Source organism: Hippopotamus amphibius, chromosome 3, assembly GCF_030028045.1.
Source record: "Hippopotamus amphibius kiboko isolate mHipAmp2 chromosome 3, mHipAmp2.hap2, whole genome shotgun sequence".
Lineage (NCBI taxonomy): Eukaryota > Metazoa > Chordata > Mammalia > Artiodactyla > Hippopotamidae > Hippopotamus > Hippopotamus amphibius.
Window position 1 is genome coordinate 139,311,593 of NC_080188.1, and position 26,497 is coordinate 139,338,089.

Below are 26,497 nucleotides of genomic sequence, written 5' to 3' on the forward strand. Positions count from 1 at the left end.
CAGGTTTTTGTATAGATATAAGTTTTCAACTTATTTGAGTAAATACCATGGAGTGTGATTGTTGGATTGTGTGGTAAGAGTATGTTTAGTTTTGTGAGAAACCACCAAACTGTCTTCTGAAGTGGCTGTACCATTTTGCAATCCCATCAGTGGTGAATGAGTATTCCTATTGCTCTGCATCCTCGCAGCACTTGGTGTGGTCAGTGTTTTGGGTTTCGGTCATTCTAACAGGCACGTAATGTTAGCTCATTACTGGTTTAACCTGTATTTCCCTGATGACACATGATGTTGAGCAGCAGAATTCCTTTGTATCATGTGAGGTAACCTACTCACAGGTTCTGGGGATTAGGGCATGGACATCTTATTCAGACTAGCACAATCTTCTCAGTATTAATTCTGTGAAAATGAAAATTTTGGTTCCCTGAACGAAAGCCATACCTTTGCAAACTTCTCTCCGCACATCCTGCTCCATCTCAGTAAGTGGCCCTCCCATCTACTAATCATTCACTGCAGACACTCCCTCCTTCACCCCACATCCAGTCCCTCATGTGGTTCTTCCATATCTAATTCTAAGATGCATCTAGAATCCAATCATGTGTCTTTGTGGCCACTGCCAGCATCCTAGGCTAAGCCACCACCATCTCTTGCCTGGACCACTATATAGCCCTCTAATTTTTCCCTTTACCTCAACACTTGCCTTTTACTATATTCTCTATAAATCATCCAGGTTAAAAAAAAAAAAACCCACAAAGCAAAACATGCTATCTTCCTGCTTTAATACACACTAATACAGTAGCTTCCTATCTCATGTGGAATAAAATCCAAATTCCTTCCTATAGCTTATAAGGCCCCTCTTAAAGCACATCTCACCCTGCTCCCTGTACCACCATGTCCTGGCCACGCTGGCCTCTTCATGATTCTCTAGCTAGCCCAAGCCATGCTTCTCATGTGTGGTTCCTCTGCCTGAACACTTCCCCCAACTCCTTCCTGATGAAATCCTTGTCATGTTTTTGGTCTCAGCTGAAATGGCTCCTCCTCAGAGAAGACTCTCCATACAACCCCACCTAATTAGGATCCTCCCCGCGTTGCTTTGCACACATCTCTCTCCACCTCCTCACCCCTTTACATAGTCTGCATAGACTTGTCTCTGTTGGTAATGACCCAGTTGTTGTTTACGTTCTTCTTCTTCTCTATCAGGTTGTTAATTCCACGAAGGCAGGGCCATTTCTCTTTCATCCCTGGATGCTTCATCAGTATTTGGCACTTAGTAGCCACTGAATGCATTTTGTATATATCCTTACCTTGACTTTACCTTACCTTTTTGCTTTTATTTTCCTTAAAAAAAAAAAAAACTTATTGGAGTATAGTTGATTTACAATGTTGTGTTAGATTCTGCTGTACAGCAAAGTGAGTCATTTATACTATTTTCCTTTTGTTTTAATCTTCTACAACTTTCTGTTGCAGCAAGAGGAAAAACTCACAAGTCCCAGGACCTACTCAGAGTTGGGGAGATAGAGCTATCTCTGCCGTTCACCCCCTCCCCATTCGTACTGTGTCATGTGTAAAAGAAATGTTTTCTGCTAGTAGTATCTCCCCAGGGCAAGTGGGGATTCACCCCAGAATGTCAGGTAGTCCATAGACCATCAGAGGGGAAAGCCAGAATGCCCCTTTTGACTTAGGATTAAAATTGCTCTGCATAATATAGTAAAAGTTTATTTCTACTCACTGGAGGCAGAGTACTTCCTTAGATTAATATGATGCTAAATGATTTTTTTTCCTCCCTCTGGCTAGGGTTGGAGATAAGAAATACTTAGCCTGTGGATTCCAGGGAGGAGGAAAAGGTCCAGAACTCATCTGCTTGTGGGAGGCAATGAGGACCCTTGAGATGAGCAGGGTGTGAATGTGCAGGGGTCCTCAGGAGAGAGATGACCAGTGGAGGATACCCTGGGAGAAAGAGGTCCTTTAACTCTCTTCTCCCATCTCTGACCCTTGAGAGGGTGGAACACAGAAGCATCTTCCTTCATTCTGCGGTACAGTTGTAATGCCTTGGCACAGTGCCCTTGGCCTTCCATATATGCTATTCTATTCAGGGCTAGCAGTTAGCTGAGGGATTTAGGTTCTTGGCTGTGTCAGGAAAGCCTGTATTGGCATCAAGCTTGTCGATCTTCCCCAGGACCTCTTTCCCTATAGGTGCCACATGCCATGATTTATACACAAACGTGATTTGCCTGATTGTTTCAGTCTGGGCCCAGAACAATTTTAATTAATGGGAAAATGGTCCTCAATACACCGATTAGACCTCTTCAGGTACAGCAAGATAAAAGCCTGATAATTTGGATGGAGTACTCTTCTTAAATATCTACTCTATACACAGCAGCCAATGGGAAAGCCAGGCTCTCTCCCACCTGATCCAATGAGTAATTAAGAGAGGGCTTTTTCTTTCCCATCTCCCCTCTCCCTCCCCCCCGCCCCAGCTAAAGCTTAACAGGTTGGTGGTATAATTTGGAGACTTTCAGGGGTGTCATACTAGGAGCTTAGGCAAGAGACAGGGCAGGGCATCTCTTCCTCAGCTCCCCAGGCACTGTCCAGCTGGATTTGAAAAGCAGGCAAGTGACAGGAGGAAAGAGGTGGAAGCAGGCAAAGTAGGTAACATTTCTCAGCAAAGTTTGAGAGAGGCCTGTGGTCATGAGTGAGCTGGGCACTCAGAAGACCACTGATTGCACCGTTTCTCGCCTGCTCAATGTGGTGGAAAGTGAGCTTCAGGCAGGGAGGGAAAAAGGCGACCCTACGGAGAAGCAACTTCAGATCATTCTGGAGGATGCCCCTCTCTGGCAGAGGTTCAAGGAAGTCACTAATGAAATGATCGTGACCAAGAACGGCAGGTGAGTTTATCTGCAGCCCTGCTTGGGCTGGAGGGGCTTGGCAAGGGATGAAAGGCCACCTGAATATTGAAGAGGCTGCCGCTCTTCACTCAGAGGCAGCGGGGGCTGATTAAACATGTTCCTGAGAAGGACAGTCTCCCATGATTTTCCCCCAGCCAACTTAATTAATTTCTCTGAGATATTTCTCAGAAGCCACCTGTCCTGCATGCATTTTAAATGAAGAAATTCTGGGGAATTAATATAAAGGGGAGCATGTCCTATGGGTTTGAGAAATGCACTCAAATGTCAGAAAATAAAGTTAATTTTTGACTGACTGTATACCTTGGAGCAGATTATTATTCTCTGAGCCCCAGCTCTGTTCAGATAAGGTAAAAGGCAACTTTATTCGGAAGCTGGATGGTTTCCTTTGAAGTATAGCCAACTTGCCAGATGTTTCTGACTAGTTGAAGATTCAGAAGCAAAAAGGCAAATTTGATCTCACTGCCTATCACTGCATCTGCTTCTCCCTGTGTGTTTGTGGTCAGTGTTCATTTGAGATTGTGTGTGTTTGTGACGATGTGAGAGCTGCTGCACTAATACTTAATGAAACCATCATATACTGCCTGAGAGAAGAGAAGATGCCTTCTTTTTTTTCATTGCAACAAATCAGGGATGAGCTGAAATGGATCTCTGTTGGCATCTCTTGGATTCTATTAAATCTAGCCCTGCCAAGTGTCTCTCTAGGTAATATTAGGAACTTCTATTTAGCAGAGGAGATAAAGATATTTAGACAGAAAATCCCACTGCCCCCACTTTGGCCAAATAGTTCCCAACATTCAGTTGATACTGACTTTTCTGTTGACATGGTCACAAAAGTACACAATGTCAAAAGGCATTTTCAATATGCTTAGTTTCAGCAGAACTTTGATTGTGACCCTTGAGAGAAATTCTGCTCTCCATGAGAGAAAAGTCCAAGCTTGCTGAACTTCTGGCAGGCTTTTGTCCTTGTGAAAATGCTTCCATTCCTGATATCTTGCTTTTCCATTTCTGAATAAAATACATGGTATAGAGAATGAATCATTCCCATCTATCTGGGAAAATTGTAAACTTGAATGTTATTGTGTGACATTAAAGTGCTTCTTAAGTCAAATTTCTTCCAGAAATAAGGGCGTTTCAATAAATTGTGATTATTAATAGTAGCAGGAATATCAACCTTGCTTGATGCTTGTATTTTCTCTAAGTGGGCATATTTATTTCATAAATGGGATTTATTATTTTTAATATTTGTAATTGTTATATCTGTTCCTACTTTTGATCTGTTTTGACACATTACTTTGGGTAGAAAGAAATAGAAAACTTGTTTTAATTTCAAAGAATCATCCCCAATTCCTAATTGAATTTACTTTCTTCCCCCTCAAAGATGAATGATGATACAATTATAAAAATTTCATGATGTCTGATGACAGGTAGAACTTTCTGTTTATTATTCTTTGTAGTTACACTAATACTTAGCCTCACACTATCTGTTTGGCTGTCAAAGTTGTCACATATGAAAGTAAAATAAATACAACCATCAAGTAAAAATACAGTTCATCTATTTCAATGAGGAATAAACAAAAGTTTCTAAAACCATTATAAAATTCAATTTAATAATATGTCATATTGGTATGCACTTTTATGGTTTAAGAAGAGCTTTCTCTTGCCTTTTTGCACCTGTATAATTTTTTCTCCACATTTAAAATTGAAAAGTCTTCACATGTTTAAAGTCATTAACTATGTGAAAATTATTTTTTGTAGAAAAAGTCTAATTATGGTCAACGTGGTTATTCTTATTTTCTGTAGAGGTCCTGCTGACATTTCACCTCCTTAGTGAATTGAATTTTTTCTTAGGGTCTCTGAACCCCTTAGGGTCAAGATTTTGCCAAAAGACAGAAAGTTCCTTTTGTACTTCAGATAAAAAAGGGAGGACAAATCTCTAAGAAACTGATGTGTTTGATAATGAATGGGCTTGGTCTGGAATTGCTCTCAATCTCTTAGTTTCTCAGAATAAATTAGCAATACTTTCCTGCTCTTGATACAGATACATCTTTCTTGTTTTGCTGTCTTCTTTACCCTCCTCATCTCTTTTTCCCCCTTTTTCCTCCTAACAATCTATTCCTGTATCTCTCCTTTTTACCCATTCTCCTCTGGCCTTAGACCCACGATGTCTCCTTCAGATGTCCCATCCCTGCCTTTCATACCAACTCTTGAGCCTTAGGCAGAGGGATTTGTGGCCCTTCTCTAGGGAGAAGAACATTCCTGGTGTTACCCAGCCCTTGTCCTTTTCATTCATGTTACCCGCCTGCCCCTGTAGGCAGTTGACTTTCTGACTTTTCTGAAGCGTCATTGGGGTAATCAGATAGCTCCTGCACACTCAGCGTAATTGTGCTCCGTAATAGTAAGTTTTAAAATAGCATAGAATGGGCTGATGAATTGAAAGACTCATTTTCAAATGGAGACTTATTTATGTGTATAAATAGGAGGCTTCCTTCCGACATTGATCAGAAGAGTAAAGAGAGGTTTTCCCTAAACAACACTGAATTATCCCCAGAAACCAGGATTATGATGGTTCTTCATTCCTCCCTCTCCTATCACTCCCCACCCTCCCGCCCCTTTTTTACTATTTCTCTTCTCTTCCCTTTCCTCTTTCTTTTTTTCTTCCCCTCTTTTTTTTTACTTAAAATGCTTAGTTATTCATATTCAATAGTCTTTCAGACACAATAACTATTATAACACCTCCCTAGAGCTCAGTTGAATAATTTCTAGTGCATCCAGCTTGTAAATACTTCCTTTCTTCTCCATCCTTTAAGCCAGGAACTTATATTTTAGGTTGCAGAAAAAAACTTATTTCAGGTTTCAGTGGAAAATAAGTGAAATCTCTGGCACCTTTTGTTTTCTCTACTGTAACATCTTCACCTTATGGGAAAATGCTGTATTTCATGTGTATTTCCATGCCGTTAAATAATTTGATTTCATTCAGATTGGATTTGCCTTGAGGAGATTTTAAGAAATTAGAAGGATTTCTGATGTGATTGGTGTATTCACTTGTTATCATAAAATAAGTGTTGGGATCACTAAGTTCAGCTTGCCAGTGATTAAGGGATGTTGGTGCAGTGAGCTAATGTTCATAGTTTCCAGGGATGGTGGTGCAGGAGGAGAGAAAACTGAGGCTGCACATCAGGAAATAATTTTCCATGTCCCTGTAGTCCAAGGATATTTTTCTCTGAAGTTTACAATTGCAATTTATGAGGGTCATATATGTATTTGTGTGAGCTGCCTCTAACCAGGCTACTTTGGTTTCTTGCTGTTCTTTTTTCCTTCATATAAGCCTCAACATTCCATGCTCTACGTGCACGTAAGCATACACATTCCAAAAGCTCTGACGAGTGTTTCATGATTATTATAGTTCTGTGGGCAGATGGAGGAAGGAATTTACAAGTGAAACTTCCTGAATTTTGCCTTTCACCATCTCTGCTGTTTCCCCACCTGGAAAATCTGCTTTATCTTTGCCCTCTTTCTTCCAACAGACCTCACTCCTCACAGCCTCCTTCAGCAGTGCTGGCTCTCAAGATCCCCTGTTAGGGAAATAAACACTGAAAAACTAGCCTCATATCAAAGCAACATAGAGATCACGGGCCAAGCCTAAGCATGTGTGGTTCCTCAAGCCTGGGTCTGGGGAGTGCTTATACCCTGCCTCATTTGTTTCTTTTTCTCTCGCTGATAGAGGGACTCATGTACATATTTCTCAGCTTCTCAAAAGACTCTTGACCATCTCTGTGGTCAGCCACACCTTGGGAAGAAAAGGGAGAAAAGATCAAATTGATGAGAAGTGCAGTTTATCTCTGAAAACACACCCTGGTCATGGGTGCTGCCCATAAGTAAATAGAAAACACACCCCAGTCCTCGTGAGGTTGGAGAAAGAGGCAGAGGGGAGGCAGGAGGAGTTGAACTTGGCTTTGAGGCAGGGTGAATTCCAGTGCCAGTTACAAGACTTTTGGCACGTTGACTTTTATTTACTCCTCATTGGCATAATGGAGATAAAACACAGCATCTCTTAGTTTGCGTGGTGGTAAAAAATAAAAATAGTGATAAAGTCCTCAGTGATAAAATGAAGTACTAGAGAATAAAGCAACGAAAGGTTCTACCACATTTTATATGTGTCCTTCTAAGGACAGAGCCAGGACACCATGGCTTCTTTACTTCTTTACTTTTTTTTAACAGCTTTATTGTGATAATTTACATACCATACAATTCACCCATTTAAAGTATAGTATAATGTCATCAAGGTTCATCCATGTTGTAGCATTTTTATTGACAAATGACATTTCCTGTATAAACATACCTCGTTTTATTTATTCACTCATCAATGGACATGTGGATTGTTTCCACTTTTTGCCCATAATGACCAATGCCACTATGAATATCTGTATACAAGTTTTTATGGGTGTACGTTTTCATTTCTCTTGCATATATACCTAGGAATGGAATTGATGGGTCATATGGTAACTCTGTATTTTAACAGAGGAGACTGCAAGATTTTTTCCAAAGCGGCTGGACCATTTTATATTCCCATCAGCAATGTATGAGGGTTCCAATTTCTCCACATCCTTACCTATGCTTGCTGTTGTTCACCTTTTCACCTTTTTTATTATAGCCTTCCTAGTGAGTGTGAAGAGTGATTTCACAGTGTAGGTTCTGGTTCAGTTTGTTTAGTGTCTACTCCCACCCTTCCTGGATATATGGACTTAAGCTGGTTTACTTAAGCTCACTGAGCGTCAATTTCATTATCTCACTCACCCAGCCTCTAGAACTCAAAGGTACTGTTAAATGCTTGCTAAGCACCATACTGGGGGTATAAAAATTGGCTGGTGTAGGGGCTTCCTAGGTAGCGCAGTGGTTAAGAATCCGCCTGCCAATGCAGAGGTCATCGGTTCGATCCCAGCTCCAGGAAGATCCCACATGCCACGGAGCAACTAAGCCCGTGTGCCAAAAAAAAAAAAAAAAAAAAAAAATTGGTTGGTGTAAAATCCCCCAGGCTCTTTGTATTTTGCCATGAGATTAGCAGTGGTCTCTAGAGTAGGGCATTTAGAAAAGAGGGGGTGCTGAAAACAGATCCCCATTGTGCATCCACAGCTGGAGGACTAAGACGGAAGAGGAGCCAGCAAAGGAATCTAAAAGGAAGTATTGATGAGGTGGGCGAGCCAAGGGGAAAAAATCCTTTCTGTCCAGAGAGCTCAGGGAGCCCATGTAATTTAAACTCAGGAGACTGAGGAGCCTGGATGGCTTGAGGCCATCTCTAGATCCATGCCTGGTCATCTCTTGGTCAGTTTCTTCCCTTGACATATGTATCAATTCCCATTGTACCTCACCTCAAAGCCAGGCACCTCGGGACACAGGAGGATGCTCTTGGTGACCCTCCAGTTCCTCATCTGTACCCGTTCTGCTTTTGACACTTCCGTTCCTGGCAACTCCTTCTCTTAGTAGTGAACACATTTCAGCTTGCCCCTTTTCGTTCTCCTCCCAGCCTCACCAGAAGCACAAATCCTCAGAGTGACTCCCCCTTACTCCCTTGGATATCTCTTTAGTTACTGTCTTAAAAGCTAAAGATACCCTAGGCCAGTACATTTTAAGCTCTAATGTTCCAATGACTCACCTGGGGATTTTATAAAAGCACAGATTCTGACTGAGCAGGCCAGGGGTGAGTCCTGAGGTCCTGCATTTCGGGTAAATTTCCAACTGACACTGGTGCTGCTGATTCATGGACCACTCTGAGTAGCACATGCCTAGACCCTAAACTGTTTGCTTCTCAACTTGGGGATTCAAATTTTAAAATATGTATTGACAAATAAGACAGCATCTGAGACAATCGGGTGGTGGTGGGGGTCTGTCTGCAAACTAAGTCTTTTGAGGAGATTGGAGCAACTGAGAAAGTTTGGTGGAGGAAAAATACACTATAGAGAATCAGAAGTCAGGTGAGAGAGCTTCTCCAAATATTGGTGAAAGTATTTGGTGTTGTGATAAAGGGTGGGAGAAGGACCAGCAAATCCAGATCAGCGTGTCTCAAAGTGTGTTTTTCTTTCTTTAAATACTCTTTTTATTTTTATATTTTTTTAAAGATTTATTATTTATTTATTTATTTATTTTTGGCTGCGTTGGGTCTTTGCTGCTGTGCACGGGCTTTCTCTAGTTGTGGTGAGCAGGGACTACTCTTTGTGGCAGTGGGCAGGCTTCTCATTGCGGTGGCTTGTCTTGTTGGGGAGCACTGGCTCTAGGCACATGGCTTCAGTAGTTGTGGCTCACGGGCTTAGTTGCTCCGTGGCATGTGGGATCCTCCTGGATCAGGGCTCGAACCCATGTCCCCTGCACTGGCAGGTGGATTCTTAACCACCGCACCACCAGAGAAGCCCTCAAAGTGTATTTCTTGAGCGCAGATTCCCACAAGATGCTCAGTGAGAAGAGGGTTGCACTGGTATATAAGTGCAGAGGGTGCACAGTCCCTCACGTCCTTCTCACAGGCTCACGGTGCACACTGGTGTATTAAAGCCTCTGACCAGTCCTGCAGGAAAAGAACTGGTCTAGATTTGTATAGTCAAGAGTTCCCTTCACTGACTACCACGAAACCGTGTTTTCTGTTAACGTTATTACTACTATTCAGAACGGGTGTTCTTTGTGAGACGGAGAAGGGCTGCTTTGTGGCATTAGTGTGAGAATCTGATGTATGCTTGGAGGAAACCTTTGGAGAAAGCACTCTGTTGAGAACCTGGCATCTGACTACATACCTTAAGCTTTAGGAGGGACTTCATTGTAGCCAAATGACTAGATCAGTGGTTTTCAGACTTTAACAGGGAGCACAGCATTGCAAAGTAAAACCGCAATATGAAACACATTGGTAAAAAGAGGCTCTGCTGGACTTGGGGCCGCTGGCCTGGCCCCTCTTTATTTCGTCTCCCCTGCGGCATTTTTTGCACTGCTGGCGCCCTCCATGGAAGGTCTCCGAGTGGAGAGACGGCTGGACAAGTGGAGAAGTGTCCCTAACACTCTAACATCCTTCCTGTGGCTCAGTTTCTGCCTTTTCTTTTAGACGGATGTTCCCAGTCCTGAAAATTAGTGTCACAGGGCTGGACCCCAATGCCATGTACTCGCTCCTGCTGGACTTTGTCCCAACGGACAGTCACCGGTGGAAGTACGTCAACGGGGAATGGGTGCCTGCAGGCAAGCCAGAGGTCTCCAGCCACAGTTGTGTCTACATCCACCCAGACTCCCCCAACTTCGGGGCCCACTGGATGAAGGCGCCCATCTCCTTCAGCAAAGTGAAGCTGACCAACAAGCTCAACGGAGGCGGGCAGGTACGACTGGTCGCCCGGCCACCCGGCTGCCCCGCAGCACCAATCAAGAAATATCAAGGGTGCATTTAGGCAATTAGGGGGTCCTCACCGACCTCTTCTCTCACGGAAGCCAATTATTCCCCGGAGTCCAAATGTGAACAGGAATAAACAGCTCTTAATTGGTGCTTTCAGTTTTTAATGGACTTCCTGATGTTAAGAGAGAGTGAGAGAGTGCAGTAGTTTACTTAATCATCGGGGGCCTTTCAGAATTTTGTCTTGTGTGTGGCGCTTTTTACCCAGCCCGGGAGGAGGGAGATGTTTGTGGGTACCAGGGTTTTGTTATTCCCTCTCCCCTTTTTTGGTGTAAGTGGCATGTTGGCAATAGACAACTACCTTAATAAAAGCTGCTCCTAAATGAAATAATTGCTGCCTCCACTTGGGCATTATGATAATTATCAATAGAATATTGAATCAGCTTTGGGTTTTCAGAAAAAAAAAATCCAAACAAACATTAAATAAGGAAGGTTTTATTTAAGGTCTCCAATTAGAGTAAACAAGATTTTAAGGCTTTTTACTCTTTTGTTTTCTCTGATAGGATGGCAAATACCAGTGTGCTGTGTAAGGTTGTTATTTGCTTTATAAAATGTAGACTGTTTTGGGGGAGATTAGAGACATAGCTGGGAGGAAGAGGTCTTGTTCCCCCAGATTTCGCTTTGGTCAGCCTCATGGCCCTCAGACTTCTGCGCCTTCTCTGATCTCTGTGCTTACCTAGCTGGGACATAGGGGCTCTTGTTTTAAGACTGGGAAGTCATCCACCTAAGTTTTTGCAATATTCAGAATGTTCCAGTTCTTTATTAAAGCAGGAAATTGAGAAGTAAACTATTATTCTCTCCCAGATTTCACAACATGAGATTTTCAATAAACCTGTGGTTCGAATCACAAAGAGTGGATTTTAACCCGCAGATGCCAGCTGTCATTACTCTTTAGGTCATGCAACCCTCATCAGGATTTTGAGATATTAAGATTCCTTAAAGGAAGAAAAACAATATGTTTTAACAGAGCAAAATCCACATCGTTATGCTGAAAATAGGAGAGGAAGAAAAAAGGCAGCCAATTTTGGTAGAAAACTGAGCACTCTTTAGACCAGCTCTTCCCTGCCAACTCACCCCCCACCCTCATGTAAGCAGCTCCAAAGTTATGCTCCCTAAGAGCTTCTAAAAAATATCCCCTCAATAATTCCTCAGAGAGGTGGAGGCAGCTCAGATGACTGGGGATTCGATGTGTGTGGTCATAACTGAGGTGGGTGCTGAGCTTGGGAGTAAGCAAAGGTGCGGTGTCATCGGTCACCTGTGATGCCCCAGGCTTTGCATGTTCTCTGTCTCTTCTTCTACCTCAACAGATCATGTTGAATTCTCTGCACAAATATGAACCCCAGGTTCACATAGTGCGCGTTGGAGGTGCCCATCGAATGGTGATGAACTGCTCCTTTCCTGAAACCCAGTTCATAGCTGTGACTGCCTATCAGAATGAGGAGGTGAGTGTATGTGTGTGTGTGTGTGGAAATGTCACCTGGGAGAGTGTGGTAGGACTGGGCAGTGGTGCTTTTATTGGCATGACCAAGCTTGGATGAAAGGCAGGTTCTCCAAGAGTCAGATACACTCAGATACACTTGGCAGAGATGAAGTTAAACAGTGTGGTAGTTACTTTCCACACCCTCCTCCCTGCTTGCCAGAGGCCCACCAGTGCGTCCTCCCCTGGTGCCAAGGAGGCACGGCTGTGCATTGTAATACAACCAGCAGAAATGCAGGAGTCTTTGTTTCCAGGCTCTTGGTCTACACAGAGCTGCGTGTCTCTCCTGCTCTAAAGTGAATCTGTGGGAATGGATCCAATTGTGCCCCTTCAAGTTTGTGTTATGCTATCTGTCTCACTTGTTAGCTTTTCTGAGGCACATGTAGGTCTTTTCCTGCCTAATTTGAGCCACCCTGGTGGTTAGAGCTGAGTAGTCAGAATCTGGCCTCCGTGAATTCTGTGGGAGCAGGAGTTTTTGGTCCATCCACATACCTTAGGAGTTTCCAGGCCTGCTGGTCACCAGGACACATGATAGGCTGGATTCTCTTTGATTAAACTTAAATTTTTTTTTTTAAATTGAAGTATAGTTGATTTACAATGTTGTTAATTTCTGCTGTACAGCAAAGTGACTCAGTTATACATGTATATATGTACATTCTTTCTATATTCTTTCCCATTATGGTTTATCTCAGGATATTAAATATAGTTCCCTGTGCTCTACAGTAGGACCTTGTTGTTTATCCATTCTATATATAATAGTCTGCATCTAACCCCAAACTCCCAGGCCATTCCTCCCCGAGCCTAAAAATATTTTTTTAATGGTAATACATGTTTTTTTTTTTAAACAAACAAACAAAAAAAAACCCCACATGATAAATAGTACAGAAGTAGGTACAATGAAATGAAAAATAAAAGCTAAAAATGTACTCTTTCCCTTGTACTTTATAAATCCTACTCCCCAGGGACACTACAAATAGTAGCTTAGAGTGTGTTTTTTCCCCCACACATATTCTGTGCATTTATAAATATTTATGAGTGTATAGATTTCCTCACACAAATTGGCTCATGTTCATATTACTTTGCAATTTCTTTTCTCCCCGTACTTAACAGTGTATTGTGAATATCTTTCTATGTAATTAGACACAGGCTTATCTCCTTTTCTGAAATGCCTGCAGAGGATGTACTATATTTCAGACAATCAGTTCCCCACCAATGGACCTTTAGGTAATTTCCAGTTGTTTTGTTTTCTATGACCAATAATACTGCAAAGAATATTAAGCACCCAGAAATGCAACTGCTCTGTCGAGGAGAGTGTATGTTTGTGATAGGCAAAGCCCCATTGCCTCCCTCCAAAGGGCACATCCATTTACAATCCCCACGCCATTCTCGACATTTGTGATTACCTACTTTTTCAGCTCTGATAATTCGACAGGGCAGAAAACATGGTATCTTCTTGTTGCTTTCATTTGCATTTCTTTATTTGAAAGCTTTAAAAGATTGCTGGGATCCCACTCAGCCAACTGAGTCATAATCTCCAGGGATGGTGCCCAGAATGTCTCTTTAAAGCAGGGGTCCCCAGCCCTCCGGCCGAGGACTAGTACTGGTCCTCAGCCTGTTAGGAACCGGGCCGCACAGCAGGAGGTGAGCAGCGGCCCGGTGGAAGGCACGAAGCTTCATCAGCCACTTCCCGTCGCTCCCCATCTCTCGCATTACCTCCTGAACCATCCCCTGCCCCCCATCTGTGGAAATATTGTCTCGCATGAAACTGGTCCCTGGTGCCAAAAAGGTTGAGGACGGCTGCCTTAAAGGATTCTGATGATCATTCAGGTTTGGAAACGACTGCCTTAGTGCCTACAGGTGAAATGAGTTGCAGATTTAACTCACACCACAGATGTGCAGGGAAATGTAATTTCTCTCCTATAGGTAATCTGGCCTCTTGGCTGAGCCTGTCTAGCAGGCCAGTGGGAAGAGACTAAATATCCGATAATTTAAACAGACCCTCAAGTACTGCTCAGTTTTTATAGGCGGAAACACTTGTTTTTCAGCTTGCCCTCCCTCCCCTGTTACTCTCTGTAAGATGGAGTCTGGGTCTATGAGCGGAGGGTGGGCTTTTGCGAGTTTGGAAAGTGGGGAGGAGTTGGGGACCGCATCCTGGCCTCCTCTGGTCTCCGGGCAATGCCCCTTGTCCACTTACATGCTGCCTGCTCCCTTAGTCCGTGGCTGGTGGAACTTGTCATCTGGTTGCCCTCTGGGTAAGTGCTCAGAAGCTCTTCTTGGACATGGGCTGGACATTTCCCTCTGAACTAGCAGCAGGGCTAAGGCCACGCCTCCAGCTGGTTACCAGCCTGATGCTACAATTCTGGTCTTGGACATGCCCCAGGAAAATCAAGCTCAGGAAAATCTAACCTCAGAAGCTCCGTCTCCTGATGATGTATCCCAGCCAATTTCATGTAGATGCATCCTGAGAGGAGAGTGGCCACATTAGTGGATGAGGGAGCCAAAATCTTCCTTTAGTCAGCACATGCTGATAATACGGCACTGTCCTCAAGGCACTTACATCCCAGTGGGGAGAGATGAAAACCAAACATATATATTTGGTGAGATGGCACTGACGAAGATTGAAGCAGGCTAAGGCCGAGGGGGGGTGGGGGGGGTGGGTGGGTAAAGAGGGACAGTGGGTGGAAGTAATAGTTTGTTTTTTGTGTTAACATGGCTCAAAGGGTAAGTGATTATTTAAGAGTTAGGGATGGGACTTCCTAGGCGGTGCAGTGGTTAAAGAATCTGCCTGCCAATGTGGGGGACATGGGTTTGAGCCCTGGTCTGGGAAGATTCCCACGTGCCGCAGAGCAACTAAGCCTGTGTGCCACAACTATTGAGACTGTGTGCTGCAACTACTGAACCCCACGTGCTTAGAGCCTGTGCTCCGCGACAAGAGAAGCCATTGCAATGAGGAGCCCACACACCACAATGAAGAGTAGTCCCCATTCTCCACAACTAGAAAAGCCTGTGTGCAGCAACAAAGACCCAACACAGCCAATAAATAAATAAATTAATTAAAAAAAAAGAGTTAGGGAGTTGATATTAGTCTGTACTTGAGAGTTTAAAGGCAGGTTCTCTCCTGCATACTCTCCTCTGTGTCTCAGTGACTAGAAGAGTAACTGAGAGATGGTAGGTGTTCAGTTGTTGTTGAAAAAATGAATGAATGAGTAATAGAATGAATGCTGGGTTTGGCACATCAGGCTTGTGCATTTCTAATGCTTTGTCCTTTCTTTGCTCACTTTTTACGCATTTGCCATTTTCACCACAATGTGACAATAAACTGTTTCTTTCTGGAAAGTGCAAGAGTGATTTCATGCAGAAGTAAGCGAAGAAACATGGAGAGGGAGAAAAAAGAGAGAGGAGAATTATTCTGACTTTATAGAAATTCACAGGTGAAGATAAAAGGTTCTGTCTGCCCACGCACATTCTACTTTCACTAACACTTCTTGTCTTTGTAAACCCAAGATAACAGCTCTCAAAATCAAGTACAACCCTTTTGCCAAAGCCTTCTTGGATGCTAAGGAAAGGTGAGTAGAGAAATTTCAGTGAAATCTTATGATTTCTGCAAATGTGAAGTTTATAATCACCTTGAAAGGAACTAACTAGTAGCACTTGCATTACTTTTGATAAAAAACATGTTTTTAATATTCAATTCAATGTCCAACAAAATCAGCAAAATAGGATAAACTCATAATTACCTGTCCCTTATAACAGGGGTCCAGGAGAATTTTATGAGCTTTGTTTTACTATAGATTCTTAAAAGTAGGACAATCATATTAAAAAAATGTGATTTAAATTTTTAATAATTCACTCTGCCCTTCCCACAATTATCTGAGTAGTATAATTTCAATAAGTTCCTTTTTTTTTTTTTTTTTTTAAAGAAACTAGATTTTGCCTAGGAAAGGTGAGTAGTGCCTAAGAGTAATTCATAAAGGTGAGAGGCTCATGTCTTTCAGGTCTGAGAGAAGAGAAGTCAGAGACTTCTGGGAGTGTGAATGATTCCCTTTGAAGTGTTAAGGTTTTATTGTCTGTTTTAAATCTTTACACTAACTTCTATAACAGTCTAATCTTTCCTTTCATCTTAAAGGCTCTAGATTAATGGACAGATATTTACAATGATGTCACAGGGGTCTGTCCTGTCAATATTTGATTTAATGTTGATGATGTAGAAGAAATAACTTTTCCAGATAAGAAAAGTACAACAGTGAGTCAAAAATTATCCGCACTCCAGTTATATTAAAACTTCTGTAAATTCTACAGCCAGAGTGCTGATAATTTTAGACTCACCCTCATAGTATTACAAAAAAATTTAGGACTTTGAGTGAGAGATCCTGGCTTTGAGTCCTGGCTTCGCTTTTTCCTGGCTTGCATATGTCAGTTTACTTTTCTGGGACCCACTTTTTAAATCTGTGAAATGGACGGAGTAATAGTCTCTCACAGGATCATTGGTGGATCTAGCATGTCACAGATGTGTTTGTGCTCTGAAGTCCTAGGTAAATCTTAGCTTTTGTATTGCTGCTTGAATTTTATCAAGCAGGAGCACTGACCACAAATCAGTAAGATCAAGTTAAATAGGGATAGGTGTAAATAAGGTACATTGGAGTGACTATAAAATTGCAATTCAAAGAGCAACTGTACAAGTAGATAACGTAGGAGAAGCATAATGCAGGAAAGATAATACCTTTGAGGGGAAAAAAGAGACGTTTGATTTTTTTATTCCAAGAAATGTATTGCTCTCCAAAGAGAATCTTGAGTGTACTTGATACTGGACTTGTACGATAAGCTGGACAGCCATGGTGCACTTTTGTTGCTGTTTCAGGAACCACCTCAAAGACGTTCCGGAAGCTATCTCTGAGAGCCAGCATGTGGCCTATTCTCACTGTGAGTCGGCTGAACACTGGGTGGGAGGCGCCTGGGGCTACACTAGAAGTGAGTCCACCACACTCAAAACTTTTACCTGTCATGACTGCTTCAGGCTTGTTCCAAATCTTCTATCAAGACTCAACAGGTTATTTCTTCCACTCAAGACAAGTATATGGCCCCGCCAGAATTCCCAGAGAGAGCCAGTGTGCCTGAGGTGCTTACACAAATCCTAGGCAGGAGACAAGAATGGAAATAGTGAATTTCTTAGACTCTCATTCTTGTGTCAGTGAGGCTGAAGAGCTCATAAAAGTGCATTCTGGGTGTATCTCCTACTCTTACACTCCACTCTCAGCTCTCTGTTTTGAATTTCCCTTGTTCTTAGTACTTGCTAGTTTTCAAGTTGGTCACCATTGCAATGCTTCAGGAAGGCTATAGCTTTGCATATGAGGAAGTTTCTGCATTTGTTGACTGGAAAGTTGCAGTATTACTGGAGTAATATACCTGGAATTCTGCAGGTAGGTTGGATGTTCCTGATAGGGTGACACCCTCTCTATGTCTCAGGTCAGAGAGGAGGCCCCATGGTTGAGCAAATCCTCTAAGGCTGCAACAGCAACCCAAGGTCAGTGGCATCGGTGTCTGAGATACTCTTTAATTTAGATTATAGTGGTTTGCAAAGATCCCAGCTATGGAATTCTTTACTCTCTCCTTCCCCTAAATCTAGATGCATCTTTCATTGCAGAGGTGGCAGTAGCCACATAAAGAAAGGCAGCTCTCAGAAAAGCACTTATAAAAAAACTTTTCTCAGGAGTCTCTCTCTCTCTCTCTTTTTTTTTTGTCTAGTTACCATCTGTCACCATACAGTTATAACTATATTATTGACTATATTCCCATGCTGTACACTTCATCCTCATGACTCAGTTGTGACTGGAAGTTTTGTACCTCTTAATCTCCCTCACCTATTCATTTCCTCCCCAACCCCTTCTTCTCTGGTAACCACCTGTGTATTCTCTGTATCTGTGAGTCTGTTCTGCTTTGTTATGTTTGTTCATGTATTTTGTTTTTAGGTTCCATGTATAAGTGAAATCATACAGTATTTATCTTTCTTTATCGGACTTATTTCACTTAGCATAATACCCTCTAGGTCCATCTATTTTGTTCCAAATGGCAAGATTTCATGCTTTTTTATGGCTGAGTAATATTCCATGTGAGTGTATACACAATGGAATATATCACATCTTCCTTATCTATTCACCTCTCGATGGTCACTTAGGTTGCTTCTATATCTTGACTATTGTAAATAATGCTGCAATGAACATGGGGTACATGTATCTTTTCCAATTAGTGTTTTTGTTTTCCTTGGAAAAATACTGAGAAATGGAATTGCTGGATCGTACAGACCCGTCCCCCACCAAATATTGCTAAGACTGATGTCAAAGAGTGTACTGCCTATATTTTTTCCTAGGGGATTTTTGCTTTCAGGCCTTGCATTTAAGTATTTAATCCATTTTGAGTTTATTTTTGTATATAATGTAAGAAAGTAGCCCAGTTTGATTCTTTTTCTTGTAGCTGTCTAGTTTTCCCATCACCACTTTTTGAAAAGGCCATCCTTCTCCTGTTGTATATTCATGCCTCCTTTGTCATAGATTAATTGACCACATAAAGTGTAGGTTTATTTCTGGCCTCTCTACCTTGTTTCATTGATCTATGTGTCTGTTTTTGTGCCAGTACCATACTGTTTTGATTATTGTAGTTTTGCAGTTTAGTTTGAAATCAGGCAGCATGACACCTGCAGCTTTGTTCTTTCTCAAACTTCTTTGGCTATTCGAGGTCTTTTGTGTTTCTGTACAAATTTTAGAATTATTTGTTTTAGTTCTGTGAAAAATATCTTTGGTATTTTGACAGGTATCACATTGAATATGTAGATTGCCTTGGATTGCATGGTCATTTTTTTTTAAACATTGATACTTTTAAAAAAATAAATTCATTCATTTATTTATTGGCTGCATTGGGTCTTCATTGCTGCGTGCAGGCTTTCTCTAGTTGCAGCGAGTGGGAGCTACTCTTCATTATGGTGCGCAGGCTTCTCATTGCAATGGCTTCTCTTGTTGTGGACCACAGGCTCTAGGCCTGTGCAGGTTTCAGGAGTTGTGACATGGGCTAGGTAGTTGTGGCTTGCAGTCTCTAGAGTGCAGGCTCAGTAGTTGTGGCACACAGGCTTAGTTGCTCCACGGCATGTGGATTTTCCTGGACCTGGGATTGAACCCATGACCCCTACATTGGCAGGTGGATTCTTAACCACTGCACCACCAGGGAAGTCCCTGCGTGGTCATTTTAACAATATTAATTATTCTAATCTATGGACATGGTATGTCTTTCCATTTGTTTGTATTATCTTTAATATCTTTCATCAATGTCTTACAATTTTCCAAATACAGGTCTTTTACCTCCTTGGTTAGATTTATTTCTAGATATTTTATTCTTTTTGACACAATTATAAATGGGATTGTTTTCTTAATTTCTCTTTCTGATAGTTCATTGTTAGTGTATAGAAACAACAAACTTCAGTATATTATTTTTGTATCCTGCAACTGTACTGAATTCATTTATTAGTTATAGTCTATTTTTGGTGGTGTCTTTAGAATTTTCTAAATACAGTTATACAGTATCATCTGCAAACAGTGACAGTTTTACTTCTTCCTTTCCAATTTGGGTTCCTTTTATTTCTTTTTTTCTGGTCTGATTGCTGTGGCTAGGACTTCCAATAATATGTTGAATAAAAATGGCAAGAGTGGGCATCCTCATCTTCTTCCTGATCTTAGAGGAAATGCTTTCAGTTTTTCACCATTGAGTATGATGTTAGCTGTGCACTTGTCGTATATGGTCTTAACATGTTGAGGTATGTTCCCTCTCTACCCACTTTGTTAAGAGTTTTTATCATAAATGGATGTTAAATTTTGTCAAAAGCTTTTTTTTTTTTTGCATCTATGGAAATGATCATATGACTTTCATTTTTCAATTTATTAATGTTATGTATTACATTGAGTGATTTGCAGATAATGAATCATCCTTGCATCTCTGGGATAAATCCCACTTGATCACTGTATATAATCATTTCATATATTTTTGAATTTGGTTTGCTAATTTTTTTAAATTTAATCTCTTTATTGGAATATAATTGCTTTACACTGCTGTGCCAATTTTTGAGGTACACCAAAATGAATCAGCTGTATTTATACACATATCCCCAACCTCCTGTGACTCTGTCCCACCCTCCCTATCCTGTTCCACTAAGTCATCACCCATCATCGAGTTTGTCTCCTTAAGTTATGCAGGAACTTCTCACGAGCTATCTATTTTACATTTGGTGGTGTCTATATGTCAAAGCTACTCTCACACTTCGTTTCAGCTTCCCCATTGCCCCCCTGCCCCAACCCTGTGTCCTCAAGTCTGTTCTCTACATCTGTATCTTTATTCTTGCCCTGTCACTGGGTTCAGCAGTACCTTTTTTTTTTTTAAGATTCCATATATATGAGTTAGTATACAGTATTTGTTTTTCTCTTTCTGACTTACTTTGCTCTGTTTGACAGACTCTTATTACAAATAACTCAATTTCATTCTTTTTTATGGCTGAGTAATATTCCATTGTATATATGTGCCACATCTTCTTTATCCATTCATCTGTTGATGGGCATTTAGGTTGCTTCCACATCCTGCCTATTGTAAGCAGTACTGCAATGAACATTATGGTACATGTTTTTTTTTTTTTTTGGATTATGGTTTGCTTTGGGTATATGCCCAGTAGTGGGATTGCTGGGTAATATGGTAGTTCCATTTTTAGTTATTTTTCTTTTAAGAACATTTATTGAGATACAATTAACATACAATAAACTGCATATATTTAGAGTGTACAATTTGGTATCCCAATCTCCCAATTCATTCCTTCCCAACTTTCCCCACTTTCCCCACTTGGTGTCCATATGTTTGTTCTCTACATCTGTGTCTCTATTTCTGCCTTGCAAACTGGTTGATTTGTACCATTTTTCTATAGTCTGCATATATGTGTTAATATACGATATTTGTTTTTCTCTTTCTGACTCACTTCACTTTGTATGAAAGTCTCTAGGTCCATCCATGTCTCTACAAATGTCCCAGTTTCATTGCTTTTTACGACTGAGTAATATTCCATTGTATATATGTACCACATCTTTTTTTATCCATTCATCTGCTGATGGACATTTAGGTTGCTTCCATGTCCTGGCCATTGTAAACAGTGCTGCAGTGAACATTGGAGTGCATGTCTTTTTGAATCATGGTGTTCTCTGGGTATATGCCCGGTAGTGAGATTGCTGGGTCATATGGTAACTCTATTTTTAGTTTTTAAAGGAACCTCCAAACTGTTTTCCATAGTGGCTGTACTAACTTACATTCCCACCAACAGTGCAGAAGAGTTCCCTTTTCTCCACACTCCCTCCAGAATTTATTGTTTTTAGTTGTTTTGATGATCGCTATTCTGACTGGTGTGAGGTGATACCTCATTGCAGCTTTGACTTTCATTTCTCTAATGAGTAGTGATGTTGAGCATCTTTTCATGTGTTTGTTAGCCATCTGAATGTCTTCTTTGGTGAAATGTCTATTTAGGTCTTCTGTCCATTTGTGGATTGAGTTATTTGCTTTTTTGGTATTAAGCTGCATGAGCTGCTTGTATATTTTGGAGATTAATCCTTTGTCTGTTGCTTCATTGGCAGGTATTTTCTCCCATTCTGAGGGTTGTCTTCTCATCTTGTGTATGGTTTCTTTTGCTGTGCAAAAGCTTTTAAGTTTCATTAGGTCCCATTTGTTTATTCTTGATTTTATTTCCTTTATTCTAGGAGGTGGGTCAAAAAGGATCCTGCTTTGATTTATGTCATAGAGTGTTCTACCTGTGTTTTCCTCTAAGAGTTTTATAGTGTCTGGCCTTACATTTAGGTCTTTAATCCATTTTGAGTTTATTTTTGTGTGTGGTGTTAGGAAGTGTTCTAATTTAATTCTTTTACATGTAGCAGTCCAATTTCCCAGCACCACTTATTGAAGAGGCTGTCTTTTTTTCATTGTATATTCTTGCCTTCTTTGTCAAAGATAAGGTGCCCATATGTGTGTGGATTTATCTTTGGGCTCTCTATTGTGCTCCATTTATCTATATTTCTGTTTTTGTACCAGTACCATACTGTCTTGATCACTGTAGCCTTGTAGTATAGTTTGAGGTCAGGGAGCCTGATTCCTCCAGCATCATCTTTCCTTCTCAAGATTACTTTGGCTATTCAGGGTCTTTTGCATTTCCATATAAATCTTAAAATTTCTTGTTCTAGTTCTGTGAAAAATGCCATTGGTAATTTGATAGGAATTGCATTGAATCTGTAAATTGCTTTGGGTAGTATAGTCATTTTCACAATGTTGATTCTTCCAATCCAAGAACATGGTATGTCCCTCCATTTGTTTGTATTATCTTTGATTTCTTTCATCAGTGTCTTATAGTTTTCTGCATACAGGTTTTTTGCCTCCTTAGGCAGGTTTATTCCTAGGCATTTTATACTTTTTGTTGCAGTGGTGAATAGGAGTGTTTCCTTAATTTCTCTTTCTGCTCTTTCATTGTTAGTGTATAGGAATGCAAGAGATATCTGTGCATTAATTGTGTATCCTGCTACTTTACTAAATTCATTGATTAGTGCTAGCAGTTTTCTGGTAGAGTCTTTAGGGTTTTCTGTGTATAATATCATGTAATCTGCAAAGAGTGACAATTTTACTTCTTCTTTTCCAATTTGGATTCCTTTGATTTCTTTTTCTTCTCTGATTGCTGTGGCTAACACTTCCAAAACTATGTTGAATAATAGTGGTGAGAGTGGGCACCCTTGTCTTGTTCCTGTCTTTAGAGGGAATGCATTCAGTTTTTCACCATTTAGAATGATGTTGGCTTTTGGTTTCTCATATATGGCTTTTACCATGTTGAGGTAACTTCCTTCTATGCCCACTTTCTGGAGAGTTTTTATCATAAATGGATGTTGAACTTTGTCAAAAGCTTTCTCTGCATCTATTGAGATGATCATATGGTTTTTATCCTTCAATTTGTTGATATGATGTATCACATTGATTGATTTGTGTATATTGAAGAATCCTTGCATTCTAGGGATAAACGCCACTTGATCATGGTGTATGATCTTTTTAATGTACTGTTAGATTCTGTTTGCTAGTATTTTGTTGAGGATATTTACGTCTATATTCATCAGTGATATTGGCCTGTAATTTTCTTTTTTTGTGACATTTTTTTCTGGCTTTGGTATCAGAGTGATGGTGGCCTCATAGAATGAGTTTGGGAGTGTTCCTCCTTCTGCTATATTTTGGAAGAATTTGAGAAGGATAGGTGTTATCTCTTCTCTAAATGTTTGATGGAATTCACCTGTGAAGCCATCTGGCCCTGGGTTTTTGTTTGTTGGGAGATTTTTAATCAGTCTCAATTTCACTGCTTGTGATTGGTCTGTTCGTAATTTCTATTTCTTCCTGGTTTAGTCTTGGAAGATTGTACTTTTCTAAGAATGTATCCATTTCTTCCAGGCTATCCAATTTATTGACATATAGTTGCTTGTAGTAGTCTCTCATGATCTTTTGTATTTCTGCAGTGTCGGTTGTTACTTCTCCTTTTTCTTTTTTAATTCTGTTGATTTGCGTCTTCTCCCTTCTTTTCCTGATGAGTCTGGCTAATGGTTTATCAATTTTATTTATCTTCTCAAAGAACCAGCTTTTAGTTTTATTGATCTTTGCTATTGTTTCCTTCATTTCTTTTTCATTTATTTATGATCTGATCTTTATGATTTCTTTCCTTCTGCTCACTTTGGGGTTTCTTTGTTCTTCTTTCTCTAATTGCTTTAGGTGTAAGTTTAAGTTGTTTATTCAAAGTTTTTCTTGTTTCTCGAGGTAGGATTGTATTGCTATAAACTTCCCTCTTACAACTGCTTTTGCTGCTTCCCATAGGTTTTGAGTTGTCGTGTTTTCATTGTCATTTGTTTCTAGGTATTTTTTGATTTCCTCTTTGATTTCTGCAGTGATTTCTTGGTTATTTAATAGCGTATTGTTTAGCTCCCATGTGTTTGTGATTTTTACAGTTTTTTTTTTTTCCTGTAATTGATATCTAGTCTCATGGCATTGTGGTCAGTGAAGATGCTTGATACGATTTCAATTTTCTTGAATTTACTGAGGCTTGATTTATGCCCCAAGATGTGATCTATCCTGGAGAATGTTCCATGTGCACTTGAGAAGAAAGTATATTCTGTCATTTTTGGATGGAATGTCCTATAAATATCAATTAAGTCAAGATGGTCTAATGTCTTATTTAGAGCTTGTGTTTCTTTCTTTCTTTTCTGTTTGGATGATCTGTCCATTGGTGAAAATGGGGTGTTAAAGTCTCCTACTATTATTGTGTTACTATTGATTTCCCCTTTTATGGCTTTTAGTATTTGCCTTATGTATTGAGGTGCTCCTATGTTGGGTGCATAGATATTTACAATTGTTTTATATTCTTATTAGATGGATCCCTTGATCATTATGTAGTGTCCTTCCTTGTCTCTTGTAATAGTCTTTACTTTAAGGTCTAATATGTCTGATACAAGTATTGCTACTCCAGCTTTCTTTTCACTTCCATTTGCATGGAATATCTTTTTCCATCCCCTTACTTTCAGTCTATATGTGTCCCTCGGTCTGAAGTGGGTTTCTTGTAGACAGCATATATAAGGGTCTTGTTTTTGTATCCATTCAGCCAGTCTGTGTCTTTTGGTTGGAGCATTTAATCCATTAACATTTAATGTAATTATTGACAAGTGTGTTCCTATCACCATTTTCTTAATTGTTTTGGCTGTGTTTTTGTAGGTCTCCTTGGGTTTATTCTTTATGGGACTCTCTGCACTTCTTGAACTTGGTTTGCTATTTCCTTTCCCATGTGGGGGAAGTTTTCCACCATAATCTCCTCAAATATTTTCTCAGACCCTTTCTTTTTTAATTCTTCTTCTGCTGGGATGCCTATGATTCGAATGTTGGTATGTTTAATATTATCCTCAAGGTCTCTGAGACAGTCTTCCATTCTTTTTATTCTTTTTTCTTTTTCCTGCTCTGTGCAAGTTATTTCCCCCATTCTATCTTCCGACTCACTTACTCATTCTTCTACCTCAGTTAATCTGCTGTTTATACCATCTAGAGTATTTTTAATTTCACTTATTGTATTATACATTCCTGTTTGTTTGCTCTTTAGTCCTTGTAGGTCCTTAACTGTTTCTTGTATTTTCTATATTTTGTTATTGAGATTTTGGATCATCTTTACTATCATTACTCTGAATTCTTTTTCAGGCAATTTTTCACTTTCTTCTTCATTTTTTTGGTCTTGTGGATTTTTATCTTCCTCCTTTGCCTGCAAGGTGTTTCTTTGTTTTCTCATTTTGTCTAATTTATTGTGTTTGCTGTCTCCTTTCCCTATTCTGCTTGGTAGAAATTCCTCTTATCTCTGCTCTGTTTGGCTTGAGGTGTCAAGCACTGGAACTTGCTGGCCTTTGATTAGGTTTGGAACTTGTCATTGAGAATGAGAACTCTGTGGGAGCACTTGCTGATTAATATTCCACGGGGGTCAGGAGTTCTCTGATGCTCCAATGTCCTAGACTCCACTCTGCTGTCTCAAAGGTCCAGGTTTGGCCCTGGCTGGGACCCCAAGACCCTGGAAGTTGTGTGATATGGAGAAAAAGGAGGTAGAAGAAGAGCAAAGAAAAAAATAGAAGAAAAAAGGGAAGAAAGGGAAAGGGCAGACAGATCCTGAAGACTGGTGGTGAAAGCAACTCTAATCAGTCAAAATCACACAAGGAGATGTGCACACTTTCACTTGCAGAAAGAGAAGTGGAAAAGAAACCAATGAGAAGAGTAAATGAGAGAGCAAAGAAAAGAGAGAAGAAAGTACACATACCAATTACAAGCATATTTACATACACATATCTATATATTAAAAGTTTAACTGACACATACCTAAAACCAGAAACAAGATAAACATACCAAGAAGTCCTCCAATATTTCTTGGTATGGCTCTGCCCCTGCTGTGGAGAGGACTGTGGAGAGCTCAGACTGTGATCTGGTATTAGCCTTTTGTGTATTTGTCCCCACAGACCCCCGTTGTCCCCTATATCTGCAGTCTCTATTGTAGAAACACTCGTCTAATCAGGTGATCCACAGGTGCAGGTTCTTTCAAGCCTCTTGTGGGCAAAATCTCTAGGATTGCTTGCAGCAGCACAGTTCAGTGAGCCTGAGATGTTGGTGGACTTCCCCTGCTGCTGGGAGCGTGTGGCCTATAATTTGCCTTACACACAGGACCCTTGGTGGCTGTGGCTGTGTGGGCCATGGGCTGGCAGCGTGGTGGCAGCGGGGGTGGGGGTGGGGGATGAGGGAGTGGGATGGAAGGCAGGTGAGCGGGCGTTAGGGGGGACCCAGCTGCACCCGAAGCGGGCAGGGCACAGGATTGGCCAGTGTTTCGATTCAGCAGTTCCCGGGCAGCGGCGCGGCAGCAGGGGTGGGGGAACAGGGCCGGAGGGCAGGTGGGCGGTTGTTCAGCAGGACCTAGCGGCATGCAGGTGCTGGCTCAGAGCTGCGAACTTTTGGAGCCAGCAGCCTCAAGTTCCACCGCTTCGCCACCGCCTGTGGGTTTGTGGAGAGGGATTTTCCTCCCAAGCACTCTGAGACAAAAGTCCCCTGACTCACCATCTGTCCCAGGTTTTTCCCCAAACTACCTATCTTGCTGGCACA

At 40.9% G+C, this 26,497-nt stretch overlaps 1 protein-coding gene across 1 annotated transcript in view; it reads left to right on the top strand.

The window, feature by feature from the left end:
* Window positions 1–2,685: 2,685 nt before the first annotated feature.
* The window catches only part of TBX19 (T-box transcription factor 19), a 35,191-nt gene continuing 11,379 nt past the window's right edge, over window positions 2,686–26,497 (top strand). The window contains exons 1-5 of the mRNA XM_057726127.1: window positions 2,686–2,882; window positions 9,982–10,246; window positions 11,625–11,759; window positions 15,299–15,360; window positions 16,653–16,714. Of these exons, the coding sequence (XP_057582110.1) occupies window positions 2,686–2,882; window positions 9,982–10,246; window positions 11,625–11,759; window positions 15,299–15,360; window positions 16,653–16,714 (721 nt within the window). The remainder of the gene's footprint in view (window positions 2,883–9,981; window positions 10,247–11,624; window positions 11,760–15,298; window positions 15,361–16,652; window positions 16,715–26,497) is intronic.